We start from the raw sequence: 16,673 nt of genomic DNA, 5'->3' as shown, positions 1-16,673 counted from the left end.
GTCCTTTGGGTGTTTATGATCAAAGCATTACCAGATCTATAGCACTCTGAAAACCTATTTAAACAATACCTTAGAAGCAAGGGAGAAGAAATTCCAGGGAGTTTGTGGGCCAATTATTAGAGATGTATTAAGAGACACTACTTGACGTTGGTGAGTTTCTACAGAGGTAAGTTAAAGAAAAACTTGAGTTAAGAATGAAAGAAATTCTCTCTGCACAATGTTCATGGGCCACTAGGAAGCAAAACAAGTACTCAGAAAAGATAGAGAAAACCAGGTCTAATCAAGCTAATCTATCCACTTACACATTATACTGGAATGCATAAATGTTTTCTGTTTTGAGATATTTGGCTATATTTTGAGGGCTTTTAATTTGAAATATAATGTTTCCATGTATATGTAAGTACATACGGCTATAAACATATCTCGGTGACAAAGTGCATAGGAATTAAGCCCAGAATCATGAAACTTTCATAACTAAAATGGCTCATTTCAGAGTAGATTGTGACAATGGGAATCAAAAGAAATGAAAGCCTCCACACAAGAGAACTGTTGAGAGAGACATCAGCTAAGAGTCTACTGAAGGCTGTGCGGCATGTGCCCTGAGGGGGAAAACAATGCCTGCACTAAATCTACAAACACACATCGCTACAGTCAACTACACTCAGGTTGGTGAAAACTACACTTCTTTTTCTTGAAAATTTTAAACAGATTCACTTGATTTAGACAGCTGGTTTATTCTTACTGAAGTAGACCTTATAATCATATAGTGACTCAAATTGTAATGTTTTGCATGAAAACGAATGAGTGAAACACAATAACACTAATCTGTAGGAAATCCTGTCAGTGATATTGAGAGTGACTGAAGTCACATTTTAAATGCCGTGGCCAATAGTCTCACTAGATACACTGATTCTGAAGTCTTGTTTGTAAGAGCGTGAAGGATTTTCACCTCTTACAATTTCCGTGCTGCCACTTTTAAGTTATACATGCATTGAGAATGACAAACCACAAAGTGCCCATCTAGAGGACCCATGAGCAGAAGGAAAGCACTCAGGGAATAAGCCATCCTCAAAACCAGTTGTGTTTTCCCTCATTTGTATTGTAACTGAGGGGTTTTGATGCAGACCTCTCTATCCAGAACTTAGATATTATGGGAAGTAAATTATGTGGGGGTTTTAGCAGGTGTGGAAAGAGACAGAAAGAGAAAAGAGAAGAAATGAAATCTCTCCTTTTCTGTAAGAGCACTGCCATGCTAGTGAAAGTCACATGTACAGGAATTGAAGAAAAAAATTTTTGCATAGCATCACATTTCTACCAGTTGTCAGTGAAAACTATACATTCACTTATTGTGGTGGGATGTATACCAAAAATGGAAAGTATATTTTCTTAGGCTCCCTCACTTCATATAGCTCCATTTACAAACAGTGAGTACCCAGCAGAACTTTACCTAACCCTGAACGTAATCCTAAATGAAGAAACAGTTCAACATCTGGGGGGAAATTAGGAAATACTATGAAGACTTAAAGGTACTCTGTACACTTTATATGTATGCATCCAGCAACACAAAGAAAGGGATGATGAAGGGAGGGGCCGTGAGAAGTCAGACATAAAAGCTGCTGTTTTAGAAAGAATTATACTCAGTATGTTGGGGTTTTTTTTTTAATGTTCCTTTGCCCTTCGGGAAGGAAATAACTTTCCCTGTACCTCTGTCTCTGTCTCCCATCTTTGTAAATCATGTAATACAGAGCAGTCGCACATTCTGAACACAGGTGCCTAACATCCACCAAGGCTTCACTCGGGCTTTGGTTTGTTGGCGTCCCATTGACTTTCGTGCACACTGGGTTCATAGACCTTTAACCTTCGCAGCCATGCACAAATATAATTTCAAGTAAGTTGAGATTCATGATATCTGTTCCACAGGAACAAATCACAACAATAAAAGAATGGTCTTGCTTGAGATTATTCCCAGGATTTAAAAACAAAAAAGTTTAACCTTCATCCAACAACCAATTGGACTTCGATTTGTTGAAGTATTATAATAAAGTATTAGTAGTATGCTAATCTATTCCTTCTCATCTTCAAAATTACCTGCAACGTGATCTTCACTGCAGAAGTACAAATGTGTTTTTATTTTAGCAAATGCAATGATGAGATGACCAAGCATTTTAGTTGAGAATTTAAAATATTACCTGAACATTTTATCTTTTTTTTTTTCAGGTAACCACATGGACACACCCTGAGCTAACCTAAGGGAAAGTATGAACAATGTCACAGAATTCATCCTCCTGGGCCTGACCCAAGACCCAGATCTGCAGAAACTCTTATTTATTGTGTGCTTAGTAATCTATCTGGTCACACTGGCAGGCAACATGCTCATCTCAGTCACCATCTTCATCAGCCCAGCCCTGGCTACTCCCATGTACTTTTTTCTGTCCTACTTGTCCATCATAGATGGGTTCTACTCTTCTTCCATAGCACCCAAAATGATCTATGACTTGATCTCTGAGGAGAGCATCATATCCTTCAATGGCTGCATGACTCAGCTTTTTGCTGAGCATTTCTTTGGTGCAGATGAAATCATCTTGTTGATTGCTATGGCCTATGATCGCTATGTAGCCATCTGCAAGCCCTTGCACTACATGACCATCATGAGTCGACATGTGTGTGTATTCCTGGTGGGTTCTGCTGTAGTATTAGGATTCATCCATGGAGGAATACAAACGTTATTTGTAGCCCAGTTACCCTTCTGTGGCCCCAACATCGTTGATCACTTTATGTGTGATTTAATACCACTCCTGAAGTTGGCCTGCACTGACACTCACACTCTAGGGCCACTGATTGCTGCCAACAGTGGGTCACTGTGTCTGCTTACCTTTTCTATGCTGGTTGCTTCCTATGTGGTCATCCTTCGCTCCCTGAGGAACCACAGCTCAGAAGGGCGTCGCAAAGCGCTGTCTACCTGTGCCTCTCATGTCACGGTTGTTGTCTTATTCTTTGTACCTTGTTCATACCTGTATCTAAGGCCCATGACCTCCTTCCCCGCTGACAAAGCTGTGACTGTGTTCTGCACCCTAGTGACGCCTATGCTGAACCCTTTAATCTATACTCTCAGAAATGAGGAGGTCAAAAAGGTTATGAAGAAGCTCTGGAGTCAAATCAGAAAAGATGGTGACATGTAAACCTGGTCATTGATGTATTTAGAAACAATGTCCAGTGCTGTTTCACAGATATTTGTTCTTCATAAATGATTAAATTGATGATAGGGAACTATATCCTATCTGTATTACACATTCTTGTGGAACAATAATTTTATATTTGAATGGAGTACAGTGTGGCAATGCATATAGATATGACCAAATCATAGTGATAAATATTTCCAACCCATTAAATTACCATTGTTTCTTTGTGTTGTGAGCCTTTAAACTCTTTTCTAGTTCTTTATTAAGATACATTATAATTGCAAAGTGCTGTTAACCGTGTTCATCCCAGTGTTTAGCATGTATTCACCTGATGCACCCGTGTTTTGGTTCCTGTTCTCCAACACCACAACAGTCCTCTCCTTCCTGTCCTCCTAGTCTCTATGACCACTGTTCTACTTTCCATTTCAGTGAAATAAACCTTTTTGGGTTTTATATTTGAGTGAGAGCATGTAGCATTTGGGTTTCTGTGCCTGGCTATTTCTCTTATGTCACATCTTCCAGTTCAACCTAGGATGCTGCAAATTATTAAATATCATTCATTTTATAGCTAAATGTTATTCTGTCATAATACCCATCTCAGTTTCTTTTTTCATTAATTTGAGAATTTCTTATCTGAATATTGTATTTTTACTCTTCCACTTCTCTCTATCTTCCATTCAACTACTTATTTTTTTTTATAATTACTATTGGTGTTTGTGCATGCATGCATGTATACACACACACACACACACACACACACACACACACACACACGGTGATTTCATCTAGTGTTGCTCAAAAGAACATGTGTTTGAGATGGCTACTAGGTGTTAGAAAAGCTATTAGGAAGTCATTCCTGAAGAAGACTAATTCCCTCTCACTCTCCCAGCAGCCATTGGTTGCTCATAGTTCTTCCAGGGGTGGAGCCTTGTGAATTTCCCCCATCTGCATTGTCATGTCAACTGGTGTGCTCATTACGCTAAACTGATACAGCTTCTAACATTGTCCCAAATAATTTTCCTTATATCCATATATAAGTACAGCTTTCACTTCTCATCAAAGCTATTTCTTGCTGCAGCAGATAGAGACTAATACAGAGATTCACAACTAGTCAAAACGCAAAGGATAAGTGTCCGTGAGATGATCTACCCAAATAGTACATCCTAAACACAATCCCTATGCCTAACGCTCAGGGAACACTGCAGAAGAGGGGACAGAAGCGTTGTAAAGGCCAGATGACTAGGATGCCTACTGTGAGACAATTACTACCAAACATGGCAGGGGTACCAGACCCATACTGTGCTTCAACAGTATGGTTGCTGAAGCACACCACATTTTCTTTAAGACATTCTTTCTTCCACTGGCAGAAATATCAAATCACATTAAGAACACATATGAGAGGGAGTGACATTAAGACTCAGAAAGAACAGTCACACCCACAATGTTTTTTTAGAAACACTACAATACTCAACTTATTTAAAATAAGAAAAATGAATATAATCTAAATCCTCCTTGAACAATACTCATCATTATACCAATGCATTCATAAAATATAAACTTTAATGTTATTGTCAGGAAAATACTTCTGAAGAGAAATGATCCAAGAACTCACACAGTTCTATTGTTCTAGGTGTGAAATTAATCAACACTAATATACTTGGTACTATACATGCTCAACACTACAGGTTGTATTTTAAATGAGGTTATATTTTAAAAGAAAGACAACTGTACATGAAGCTAGAGCAAGCCTTCAAAAAAAAGTGCTCATCAAATATACTTTATACCTTCCTAAGTTATAAGGGTTTCCCAGTGTCCTGGTGTTTTTTACTTACAACCACAAAGAGAGAGCGTTTCCACTTCACTTGGATGAGAACACACACCACCACCACCACCACCAACAACAACAACAACACAAACAACAACCCCCCTTTCAGAAGCTCTTCTGTTATACCTTCAAATATGAAATCCTACGCTTAAAATAAAAGAATTGAGGCTGGAGAGGCAGCTTCCTGTATACAGTGCTTACCATGACAACCTGAGTGTGGACCCTTAATTCCCATAAAAGCCAAACACGGGAGAGAGCACTTGTGACCTCAGTATAAGAAGCTGGAGACAGTGGATCCCAGGGCGGGCCAGCGAACTCTCTGCCTATTGAGTGCACTCGAGGGTCAGTGAGATCCCTGACTCACAAAGTAAGGTGGGAAATAATAGAGTAAGTCACTCAACAGTGACAGTGATGTGTACACACACACACACACACACACACACACACACACACACACACACACACTTAAAAACAAACTAGATATAAGTAAAACTCTTTTGTTAAACACTGAGGAAATTGACTTTCATGAAAGAAAATAACAAATGATAAAGCTTGGGCTAAATAGGCCTGATGTGTCATCTTATCTCTGGCATTAACTAGCACTGTGAATGCATAACAACTGCCTTATTCTGTACCTGCTCCATCTTTCCCAGTTCTTCAGTAAAAGGAAGTAGAATTACGTGTCCTTAAATAGCAAGAAATAAGTTATTTTTGTTCAAGTAGTATGCCAGTTGAATATTATGAAAGTTGCTCAAACTGTGCTCACGTTTCAAAGATCTCGCCAGACAGCAATGGATGCTGGGCTGTCACTTCTAACAATATCCCTAGTGCACAGTGACTGTCCAGCACTAGCCATAACTGCCGGAGGCAAAGGCTTATGACCTAGCCTCGGCTAAGTACTGATTAAGTCACAAACGACACCAATTCATGCAAAAGGACATCAACACAGTGGGTTATGATTTTAGGAAAGATGTTCCATATGGTCAGTGGCCAGACTCCCCTGGCAAACAAGAACAAGCCCTTCACCAAACCCTATTGTGAGAGTAAGGTGTCACTGTGACCACAAACGTGAGACTGGATAAGATCCCACTGTGTCCAGGAATGAACACAGCAATAAAATGATTCCTAATTTTATTCTGCTATACCCAGAGGGCAGTATGTTCACTCAGCCACCATTGGAGAAGCTGCTTCTAGCAGTAGATGGAAACTTACACAGAGACACATAACTGGACACTATTAGGCAAAGAACAAGAAACCTTGGAACACTTAGACCTTATGGACTATGACAGAAGAGAAAACAGGTGGGCATTGGGACTCTCTCTTTTCAAATCCCCATATCTCTTATTCAGCACTTTCTAGAGATTGAATGAGGACTCTGGATTGGGTTTCTACAGTGCTGGAACCCTGTACATTTTTTCCTCTTTTGCCTCTGGAAGAGCTGGCTTCAGTTACTAGTCTTTGCCCCAAAGCTGCTGGCTGGGCTGAGCTGGCAGCTGGACTCCTCTTCTTGGCCCTGCTGGCAGGTTCCCCCCCTACCATGTGGATTTTGTTTATTTCATTTTGCCTTGCTTTGCTATTATGTCACTTCTTGCATGGATTTCCAATCTTATTCAGTTTCTCATTGGGGAAGTCTCTTCACTCTTATTATTTCCTAGTTACTGACTCTCCCTTTCATTGGCACACACTGAGAAGCCACCAATCTGCCACCTTACCCAGAAGTCCTATTTATTTGTTTGGAGTTTTAGTTTTTCTTTGGTTTATGTGGTGTAGTGTATTTATTTGATACAGGTTATTGGCCGCATCTGAGAGCAGCTTAGTCTTCATGTGGGTCCCTAAGTAAGGGGAGCAGGGGTTGCCTCTGACATGGACCCTGTTGCTTTATTTCTGATCACTTTTCCCTGCTTTGTCCAAACTCAGTGGAAGAGGATGCATTCAGTTCTGACTTGACTTGTTGTGCTGGGATGGATAGGTAGGGGGGGGAGCTCCCCTTTTCTGAGAAGTAGGGGAGGGAAGAATAAGGGAAGAAGGAGAAAGGGTGGGACTGAGAGGAGAGTAGGGTGGCGGCTATGATCAGGATGTAAAGTGAAAAATAAAAAAGAAGAAGAAATAGCAGCCTTATTCATAATAGCCAGAACCTTGAAACAGCCTAAATGCCCCTCAGTTGAAGAATGGGTAAAGAAACTGTGGTACGTTTACACTATGGAATACTATGCAGCTATTAAAAACAAGGAAATCTCAAAATTTGTGGACAAATGGACGGGACTAGAAATGATCATAATGAGTGAGTTAACCCAGAAGCAGAAAGACTCGCATGGTACATACTCACTTATAATTGGGCACTAGCCCAAAAGGCATGTCCCACGAAAGTCTTCCCTTACCAGGAGATTGGGAGAGATGTGAGGCCATCCTACTGAGACTCTAGATAAGAGAAATATAGGAGATGGGGAAATAGAAGGACACAGAGGGTCCTAGAAACCTACAAGAAGAACATCGTGGTGGGTGGATTGGGGCCCAGGGGGGTCTGCTCAAACTATTGCACTAACCAAGGACAATACAATAGTAAACACTGAACCCCTACTCTGATCTACCCAATGGACAGGACATTCTCCACAGTTATGTGGAGAGCGGGGACTGACTTTGACATGAGTTCTGGTGCTCCATATTTGACCACCTCCCCTTGGTGGGGAGGCCTGGTGGCACTCAAAGAAAGAATGAGCAGGCTACCAAGATGACCATATAGTGGGGGAGGAGGTCCTCCTCGGTCATAGACCTAGGGGAGGGGAATAGGGTGAAAGCGGGAGGGAGGGAGGGAGGAATGGGAGGCTACAAATGATGTGATAACAATTTAGTTGTAATCTGAATGAATTAATATAATTAAAATAAAAAATTCAAAAAACAAGAATAAAAATAGGGCCACATAAAACGAATTTTGAAGTATTCTTCCTTCTTAATTTTGTAGAAGAGTTTAAGAAGTGCTATTACAGTCCTTCTGTAAGATTTTAGGAGATTTTAATAACTAAAGCCATCTGGGTCAGGGATTTTCTTTCATAGTGGCCGGCTTCAGTCTCAAAAAGAAATGAAAATTAAGCACAAGCTCCAACACAAATGAATTAAACTCATTACTCTAAGTCAAAGGCGGCATATAGAAATAAGGGCTGTATGTGAAGCGTAGTGTTAGATTTCTTGCCTAGCACGTACAAGAATCTAAATTACGTCCACAACCCAAGTGCATCTCAGAAACTACCCACTGCTAATGATGTTGGTGGTGACCAAGTGGGAGTAAGCAATGGCCTTGGCAATGATTTCAAAAGAGGCAATTACCAATCCTCTGGGTACTTGCAAAGCCAAAACATCGCCAGACCCTCCAGACCGCGCAAATCTATTTAAATATTTCCTTAGCATCAAAGAAGGAAGAACCAAAACAAAGGGTCAAAGTGTCAATGACTGGAACAGAGCATGAATCAATATGATGAAGATTTGTCTGAGAGAAGCTGCTCTTAAAATTTGTAGCTATCTAAGGAGATGGAGCTAAAGAGGGACTTGAGTTGAGGGAGGGCAGGAATCCACATTGGTCACAGACTCTTAGGAAGCAAAACTCACGTCCAAAAGGGTAAGGGAGACTAATCTAATCAATTTGATTTTTTTGTCTTGTACGTACCAGAGTTGAATATACTAATGTTTTCTGATTTGCATAATTTGCCTTTATTCTCAGCATTGTTATCTATTAATGTGGTGTGTGTGTGTGTGTGTGTGTGTTTGTGTGTGTGTGGGTGTCACTGTGGAATCAATCAAGTAGGAATTAAATCCTAGGAATATCAAAGTTCCTAACTAAGCTATGTCATTTTTGGATAAAGTGCTGGCAATGGGGTCAATAAATATATAAATAAATAAGTATAAATTAAGCCAATGATGCATGCCTAAAATCCGAGTCTAGGAGACAGAGGCTGGTGTGTTTCTGTGAGTTCAAGGCCAGCCTGGTCTATAAAATGAGTCCAGGGCAACCAAGGCTACACCGAGAAACCTTGACTCAAAAAACAAAATGAAAAAAATGTCTAAGTTAGAGACTTGTCCAGAAAAATAGAAATTCCAGTTTTATACTGAACACTATGCTGGATGTGCCTAGACAGAGGGATCCACAAACAACCACAGCCCAGTACCTGAAAACTAAATCTTTTTTTTCCCCAAAATTAAGGAGATTAGCTTGACTTAGACAGTTTATTCTCACTGCAGTAGAATTTACAGTTGTATGTTTGACTTGAAGTTTTATATTTTGCTGTAAAGACGAATTTGGACACAATAGCATGAAAATACCCATAAAAATACCATCAGTCATTTTACTTATTTAGGTGCTGCTGTGAACTCCCCTTTAAAATACTGTTTATGTCACACTAAATACATTAATTCTAGATGGCCGTTTGTAGTGACTTGAAGATTGTCCCCGTCTCATGATTTCAACACTCTTGCTTTGATGTGAGAATTTGCAAATTAAATTGACTTAGAATGATTAACTATATCACTAGAGAAGCCAGAAGCAGAGTGGAGTCAGCCTGGGACCAAACGAGACCAAGTGCTTCTTGGTTCCTCTGTCCTCCACACTCTTACCAGGGCTAAAAGTTTGTGTTGCTGACCTCTATATCCAGAATTTTCTTTTAAACTGAAGTAGGCTGGTAGATTTTTTTAGTGTGTTTTTGGGTGGATATTAGCAAAAGAGATAGATTTTAAAAAAGCATAAAATACTACCAGCTCATTGCTAACAACTCTAATTCATACCTAGAAAATCTGAACCTGGTTCATTTTAAAGCATATATTATATTGCCAATACTTCTTAAACTTGGCAATGAAATTGTAAGTTCATCTTATTTTGAGTGAGTCTACTGTTAAAATGGAAAGTCTGGTATCTTAGCTAACCCTGTCATGTGTGTCTTACCAGCAAGAACTTTGGGGTACCTTCATACCTAGTTTAATTTTAGTTGTAAAAATGTGATTAGAGAGAAGAAATTTAACTTGATATCTGATAAAAGTTCAGCCACAGGAAAAAATTTGTTCATGAAATTCTGGAGCGTTTTATGGAGATTTTTTGTACCACTTACGCGTATATATCTAGATATGGAGAAAAGGAAAGTTAAGGAATTGGTCACGAGAAAGAACCAGAGGTAAAACCTGGGTTTCTGGAATGCGTTGTGCTCAATAGGCTGTAGCTCATAGGGTTCTTTGGCAACAAGAAAGAAGACAATGCCATTCATAGCACATCCTTGTCTCTAGGAGCAGATGAAGTCATATGACAGAGAATTACAGCTCATAAAGAGTGAATACTTCATGATTAGCACACTTGCCTTTTTAGTGTGTAGAGCATAGTGTTGTCCATTCAAGGCTACATTTTTATAAATATATATGTGTGTGTGTGTGTGTGTGTGTGTGTGTGTGTGTGTGTGTGTAAATAAACAAATAGGGCTTTAAAATAATTGATACTGATGATATCTACCCTCCAAAAACACATTGAAATATCAGAGTCTGGTGAGAAGACAATTTGGAAGTCACCTATGTTATCTATTACTGTAATGATAGTTGGGTTTTTATAGCATTTGTAAGGTCCTGTTACTTCTCCAAAAAAAAAATCTATTAAGAATTATCCAAACTCCTTCTGTGATTTACAACTACATGGGATGTGATGCCGTCAGCAGAGGTGAGCAGAAGTGCAGCTACCTCCACCTCAGGGACCAGAACTAATGAGATGATGGAGTGTTTCAGTTGTTTCGTTTTGAATATCATCACTGAGACACCCTGCGGTTTCTTTGCAGATGACCGTATGCACACAGCCTGAACTAAACTGATGGAGAGGATGAGGAATGTCACAGAATTCATCCTCCTGGGCCTGACCCAAGACCCAGATCTGCAGAAACTCTTATTTATTGTGTGCTTAGTAATCTATCTGGTCACACTGGCAGGCAACATGCTCATCTCAGTCACCATCTTCATCAGCCCAGCCCTGGCTACTCCCATGTACTTTTTTCTGTCCTACTTGTCCATCATAGATGGGTTCTACTCTTCTTCCATAGCACCCAAAATGATCTATGACTTGATCTCTGAGGAGAACATTATATCCTTCAATGGCTGCATGACTCAGCTTTTTGCTGAGCATTTCTTTGCTGCAGATGAAATCATCTTGTTGATTGCTATGGCCTATGATCGCTATGTAGCCATCTGCAAGCCCTTGCACTACATGACCATCATGAGCCGACATGTGTGTGTATTCCTGGTGGGTTCTGCTGTAGTATTAGGATTCATCCATGGAGGAATACAAACGTTATTTGTAGCCCAGTTACCATTCTGTGGCCCCAACATCGTTGATCACTTTATGTGTGATTTAATACCACTCCTGAAGTTGGCCTGCACTGACACTCACACTCTAGGGCCACTGATTGCTGCCAACAGTGGGTCACTGTGTCTGCTTACCTTTTCTATGCTGGTTGCTTCCTATGTGGTCATCCTTCGCTCCCTGAGGAACCACAGCTCAGAAGGGCGTCGCAAAGCGCTGTCTACCTGTGCCTCTCATGTCACGGTTGTTGTCTTATTCTTCGTACCTTGTTCATACCTGTATCTAAGGCCCATGACCTCCTTCCCCGCTGACAAAGCTGTGACTGTGTTCTGCACCCTAGTGACACCTATGCTGAACCCTTTAATCTATACCCTCAGAAATGAGGAGGTCAAAAAGGTTATGAAGAAGCTCTGGGGTCAAATCAGAAAAGCTGGTGACGTGTAAACCTGTGATTTGTATATTTAGAAGCAATGTCTAACGTTGTTTCATAAATATTTGTTCTCCTTAATTGAATAAAATTCTTGACCTTTGTAAAAGATGCAAGTTGTTGTGAGCATGGCCAACCACTCTATTTAGAACTCATTGTTCCTGCGTAAGTGTATTTTCATGGCCAACATCTAACTTCACCTTATGCTTCCTCGGTCCCAACCTGCTTAGCCTCTGTGGCCACTATTGTACTCTCAACTTCAGTGAGGTAAAATGCTTTGGCTTCCACATATGGTGAGAATATGTAGTATTATGCTTCCTGTGTCTACCTCACACCCATACACCATGTCCATCTGCATAACCTCATTGCCACAACTTTTAGGATTCTTTTATGTTAAGGTTAAGCAATATTTCTATGTAAACTTAAGGTACATCTTAATTGGAAGTATGCTATAAGTGGACTGGGCTGACACAAAAGACAGGTAGGCGAAATGTGAAGAGGTTCAATTAAGCTAGGTATTCCCACAATGCTTAATTTCTTTAAGACAAGAAAAATAAGTAGATACCATCTAAATTCAACTTGAACTATATTTACCACTTACCAATGCATTAATAAAGTACAATTTTTAATATTTTTTGTTAGGCACATATCTATGAGAGTAAAACGTCAGGGGTTCAAACAATTATTTTATTTAGTGTGAAAATATTAAATATTATGCAATGTATTGTGATCACATTCACCATGCTTTCTGTTCAGATCCACTCCTACCTCCTGATGCTCCTAACTTCGTGTCCTTAGTTTAGTAGCTCACTGAGTCAAATTTGGCTGCCTATATGTATACATACACACCCACCCATACATACATATACACACATGAGTATACATATATTCACAGGTATGGGGACATCCGCTGGAGAGTGGTTGACCTACCACAGTCACATCCTTAGAAAAGACATTGTCCTTTCCTTCCCAAGAAGCCATCAACTGTCAATAGCACGTCAGCTAGGAGTTTGGGCTTATGAACCCCTCTCTCTCTATTCTTGACTATTGACTGGTATGGAATAGAACAGCACGAATATTATTGATGTTTTCATGCTCGACACTACAGTTAGAATAAGGGAGGAAAAATCATGCTCATCAAACATACTTTATCTTTTCCTCAGTTTAAGATGTTTTTAAATGTCCTATAAAACAACAACAACAACTTTTTACTCAATTACATGAGACTGCATTTTCGCAGAATGGAAACGTTCTGCTAATGCCTTACAATTGTCCTAAATGCCCTAGAGTCTTTGAACTTGCCTTCATTTATTAATCCTTTTTGTTTTTATGTGCATAGATGTATTTTCTACACTTATTTCTGGTCATCACACGTGTACCTGGGGCTTTCAGAGGTCAGAAGAGAGTATCAGGTCTCATGGGATTGGAGCTATAGGTGATTTTAAGTGACCATGTGAGTGCTGGCAATTGATCCCTGGTCCTCTGGAAAGGCAGCCAGTGTTATTAGCCCCTGAGCCGTCTCGTCAGCCTTAATTTCCTTTTCAAATCAGCACATTTTGTAGGTAGGCTTGGCTTCACACCATGTGTGGCTAAATATGCTGAGGCATCGAGGAGCAGGCTGGGAGGGAATAGCCTGTAATTCACATCCCTACAAGTACTGTTCTTTGAACGCAGTTCTTTCTTTCCCACCAGTCTGTACATAAATGGTGCTGCTTGTGGCATAGGAGACCTGCTCTCCTTAGATAAACAACAGAAAGAAAGGAATGTTCAAGATCTACACTCTATTTGTCAGACAAGGACTCAGTAGAAGAGAAAACGCTGTATTAAGTAGTTTTTCAGGCCATAAGAGTGTTGTGCATAAATTTAAAATGTGGTTATTCTATTTTTATTCACTCATTTTCCACAAAAACTTAAAAGTGAGATTTTACTATATTTCAAGTAATTATTCTTTCATTTCCCTATCTAACATGGGCCAAGCTCCAACGTCCACCAGCGGCTTTTGCTCTCATATCTGCTCTCTTGTTACTGGACATAGCCTAAGGATAAACGCTTATGTTTGGACAAGAATCCAGCATCAGAAAGGTTCACATGCTTAGGATGCTCTGTTAAACTGAACAGTGAAATACTTTATTCCCAGACTGTAGTTACCACCTTTTAGGCCAGCAGAGGCTTAAACTTTTTGGCTGTTGTTAACGTTATATTAAAGAAGCAATAATTAAAGGGTAGAAAGGAAAACTAAAAATGGTTGAATAGTAAAGAATCCATGGAGGAGATGTGTGGAGAGGACCAGCCAGAAAGCTAACTTCAGATTGGATGAATGCAGGGGTGCTTCAGTGTCTGGGGGCACGGGAAATTCGTGGGCCTGGGAGCGGACTTGTGACAGAATATCTTGGGCTTTCTAAAAATTTATTTTTTTAGTTTATGTGTATGTGTTAGTGCCTGAATGTATGCATGTGTAATATGCATACATATGCTTTGGATCCCCTGTAACTGGAGTTACAGCCACTCTGAGTTGCCACATGGTTGCTAGAAACTGAACCCAGGTTCCTCTTACATGAGAAGTGCTTTAAACTTCTGAGCCACCTCTCCAGTACCAAAATGCCTTGCTTTGAGAGAGAAGATAATCATCATTTTCTGATGATCAATAAGCACCATTCTTATGAGCTCTGGGTCTCTTTAATTTCATTTTCCATTTGTAATAATCATATATGAATATATTTATATGTGAAAAGATCTTCTCTGCTTTTTTTGTGTCTTTTTTTTTTGAGACAGTGTTTCTCTGTGTAGCCTTGGCTGTCCTAGACTCGCTTCTTAGACCAGGCTGGACTCGAACTCACAGTGATCCACCTGCCTCTGCCTCCCGAGTGCTGAGATTAAGAAAATACTGTGGTGAATTTGATAGCACCCTTTCGATGTTTTTTGATATACACAAATATAAACCACAGGGGGGAAATGTTGGTATTCAATGATTTCTTTACACACACACACACACACACACACACACACACACACACACACACACACACACATACACACACACACACACACACACACATACACACTTTGTTTGTTGATTTCTTTGCTTATTTTGTGTCTGTTTTTTATTTCACCAGAATCTAGCTATGTAACCCAGGTCTCTCTCAAACTCAGGGTCTTTCTGTCTCTGTTCTATAGTGCTGGCATTACAGTCATGCACCATCACAACCTATTACTTCTGTCTTCAACCTATTGTGTTACACTATGTTGCTTTCCAGGCCCATTGTCTGGGTGGATGTAAACCTGATTTAATTTTCTCTTAATGGCCATAAAATAATTCATCATACTTGTTGTATATTATTGAGGCATTCCCCTACTTTATTGTTTCTGTCTTAACATTCCCTTACTTGAATTTTACTGTCGTGTTACAAAAAATATATATTATTTATTACAAAGAAATAATTCTGGGGTGAATATGCTTATATGTGGTTTTGCATGCACATGCATGAGGAGGTTTTCTTTAAAAAAAAAAAACTTGAGTAAATCAAACAGCTGGATGTCTATGTTTAACAAATACCATCAAATGACTTTCTCCACTGACTATACCACTAGCCGAGTGCTCACATTTGGCAGCACTGACGTTGTCATGTGTATTCTTAAACTGAGATTGGGCATCTTTGACAATGTATATATAAACTCTAAGTTTTTCTTCCCACATTTGGTTGACTATTAGTTAACTTTAATTTTTTCCTTGGGTAATTATTCTTTGTGTTCCACTTGTTGGCTGCAAAATACATTGTAAATACCATAATCTGCTTTTGTATGATATTATATTTGCTGGACATGGTGGTGCATGCCTTTAATCCCAGCATTCAAGGAGACAGAGGCAAGAGGATCACTATGAGTTCAAGGCTAATCTGTTGTACAAAGTGAGACCAGGACAGCCAAGACTACACAGAGAAACCCTGAAAAGAAAAATATTTTATATACTAAGTAGTCATATTTCTTAAGTTATTTGTATCTCATCTCAGAAATTTTTCTCTATCCTAGACCATGAATGTACTCTTCTCAAACATCATCTTCTGATAAGGTTTCAGCAGTGTAGTATATTTTAACTGGGACTTTATTTTTATGGTCATATGAAACAAGAATATGTTTTCTTTTACCTTCTCTAAATGGCTCCACAGTCTCTTATAGGGTTAAATTTAAATTTCCATTTATGCATAATTTTACATGAACTTGCATAGAATGCAAGGCTCCACTCATAAGATTAATTTATAATTTAAAATTAAATGTACAAAATGAAAAAATAAAATTAAATATACATAAACACTGTACATGCAAATATGATAGCAAAAATTAAAAAGTAAAATTAAAGTTAAAAGAAAATACATGATATCACATCATATATAGTTGATTTATATCATATATGACATACATTTCAAATCATATAATTATGTGAACAAGTAACAGACAACAGGTATTTTGCCTTAAAACTCCCCAACTGCTAGTTTATTAGATATACAAGTTTGAGTGTAAAGCAATGACTATGACTATTCTATGATAACCTTGTGCATTCATTTATTCTGGGAGCCAATTGTTTATATTTTCCTTTATTAGAAAATTTCTTATTATTTTATTCTACTATGGAAATTGAGGTTAGTGGGAAAATGCTTACCTAGCATATACACCAAAAATGAAAGATCTCGTGCTTGCTTCGGCAGCACATGTACTAAATCTGGAAGGATACAGAGAAGATTAGCAAGGCCCCTGCACAAGGATGACATGCAAATTCTTGTGTCGTTCCATATTTTTACCAAGGACAATACAATAGTAAACACGTGTAGTAAACATCGAACCCCTACTCTGATCTAGCCAATGGACAGGACATTCTCCGCAGTTGTGTGGAGAGTGGGGACTGACTCTGACATGAACTCTAGTGTCCCATAT

At 39.2% G+C, this 16,673-nt stretch overlaps 2 protein-coding genes and 1 pseudogene across 3 annotated transcripts in view; 2 read left to right on the top strand and 1 right to left on the bottom strand.

Annotated features, from left to right (window-relative positions):
* The window catches only part of LOC311593775 (high mobility group protein B2-like), a 529,125-nt pseudogene that overhangs the window by 136,780 nt on the left and 375,672 nt on the right, over positions 1 to 16,673 (bottom strand). The gene's annotated exons all lie outside the window — the stretch shown is intronic.
* LOC311593474 (olfactory receptor 4C45-like) lies at positions 2,259 to 3,179 on the top strand (the record flags this gene model as incomplete). Its single annotated transcript, XM_084774815.1, has 1 exon — positions 2,259 to 3,179. One exon carries the CDS (start codon positions 2,259 to 2,261, stop codon positions 3,177 to 3,179), a length of 921 nt encoding a protein of 306 aa, XP_084630941.1.
* On the top strand, positions 10,835 to 11,764 carry LOC311593199 (olfactory receptor 4C45-like; the record flags this gene model as incomplete). Its single annotated transcript, XM_084774355.1, has 1 exon — positions 10,835 to 11,764. One exon carries the CDS (start codon positions 10,835 to 10,837, stop codon positions 11,762 to 11,764), a length of 930 nt encoding a protein of 309 aa, XP_084630481.1.

The sequence above is a fragment of the Acomys minous genome (assembly GCF_964271855.1).
Source record: "Acomys minous genome assembly, chromosome: 3".
Classification (NCBI taxonomy): domain Eukaryota; kingdom Metazoa; phylum Chordata; class Mammalia; order Rodentia; family Muridae; genus Acomys; species Acomys minous.
This window is presented reverse-complemented; position numbering and strand designations above follow the sequence as displayed.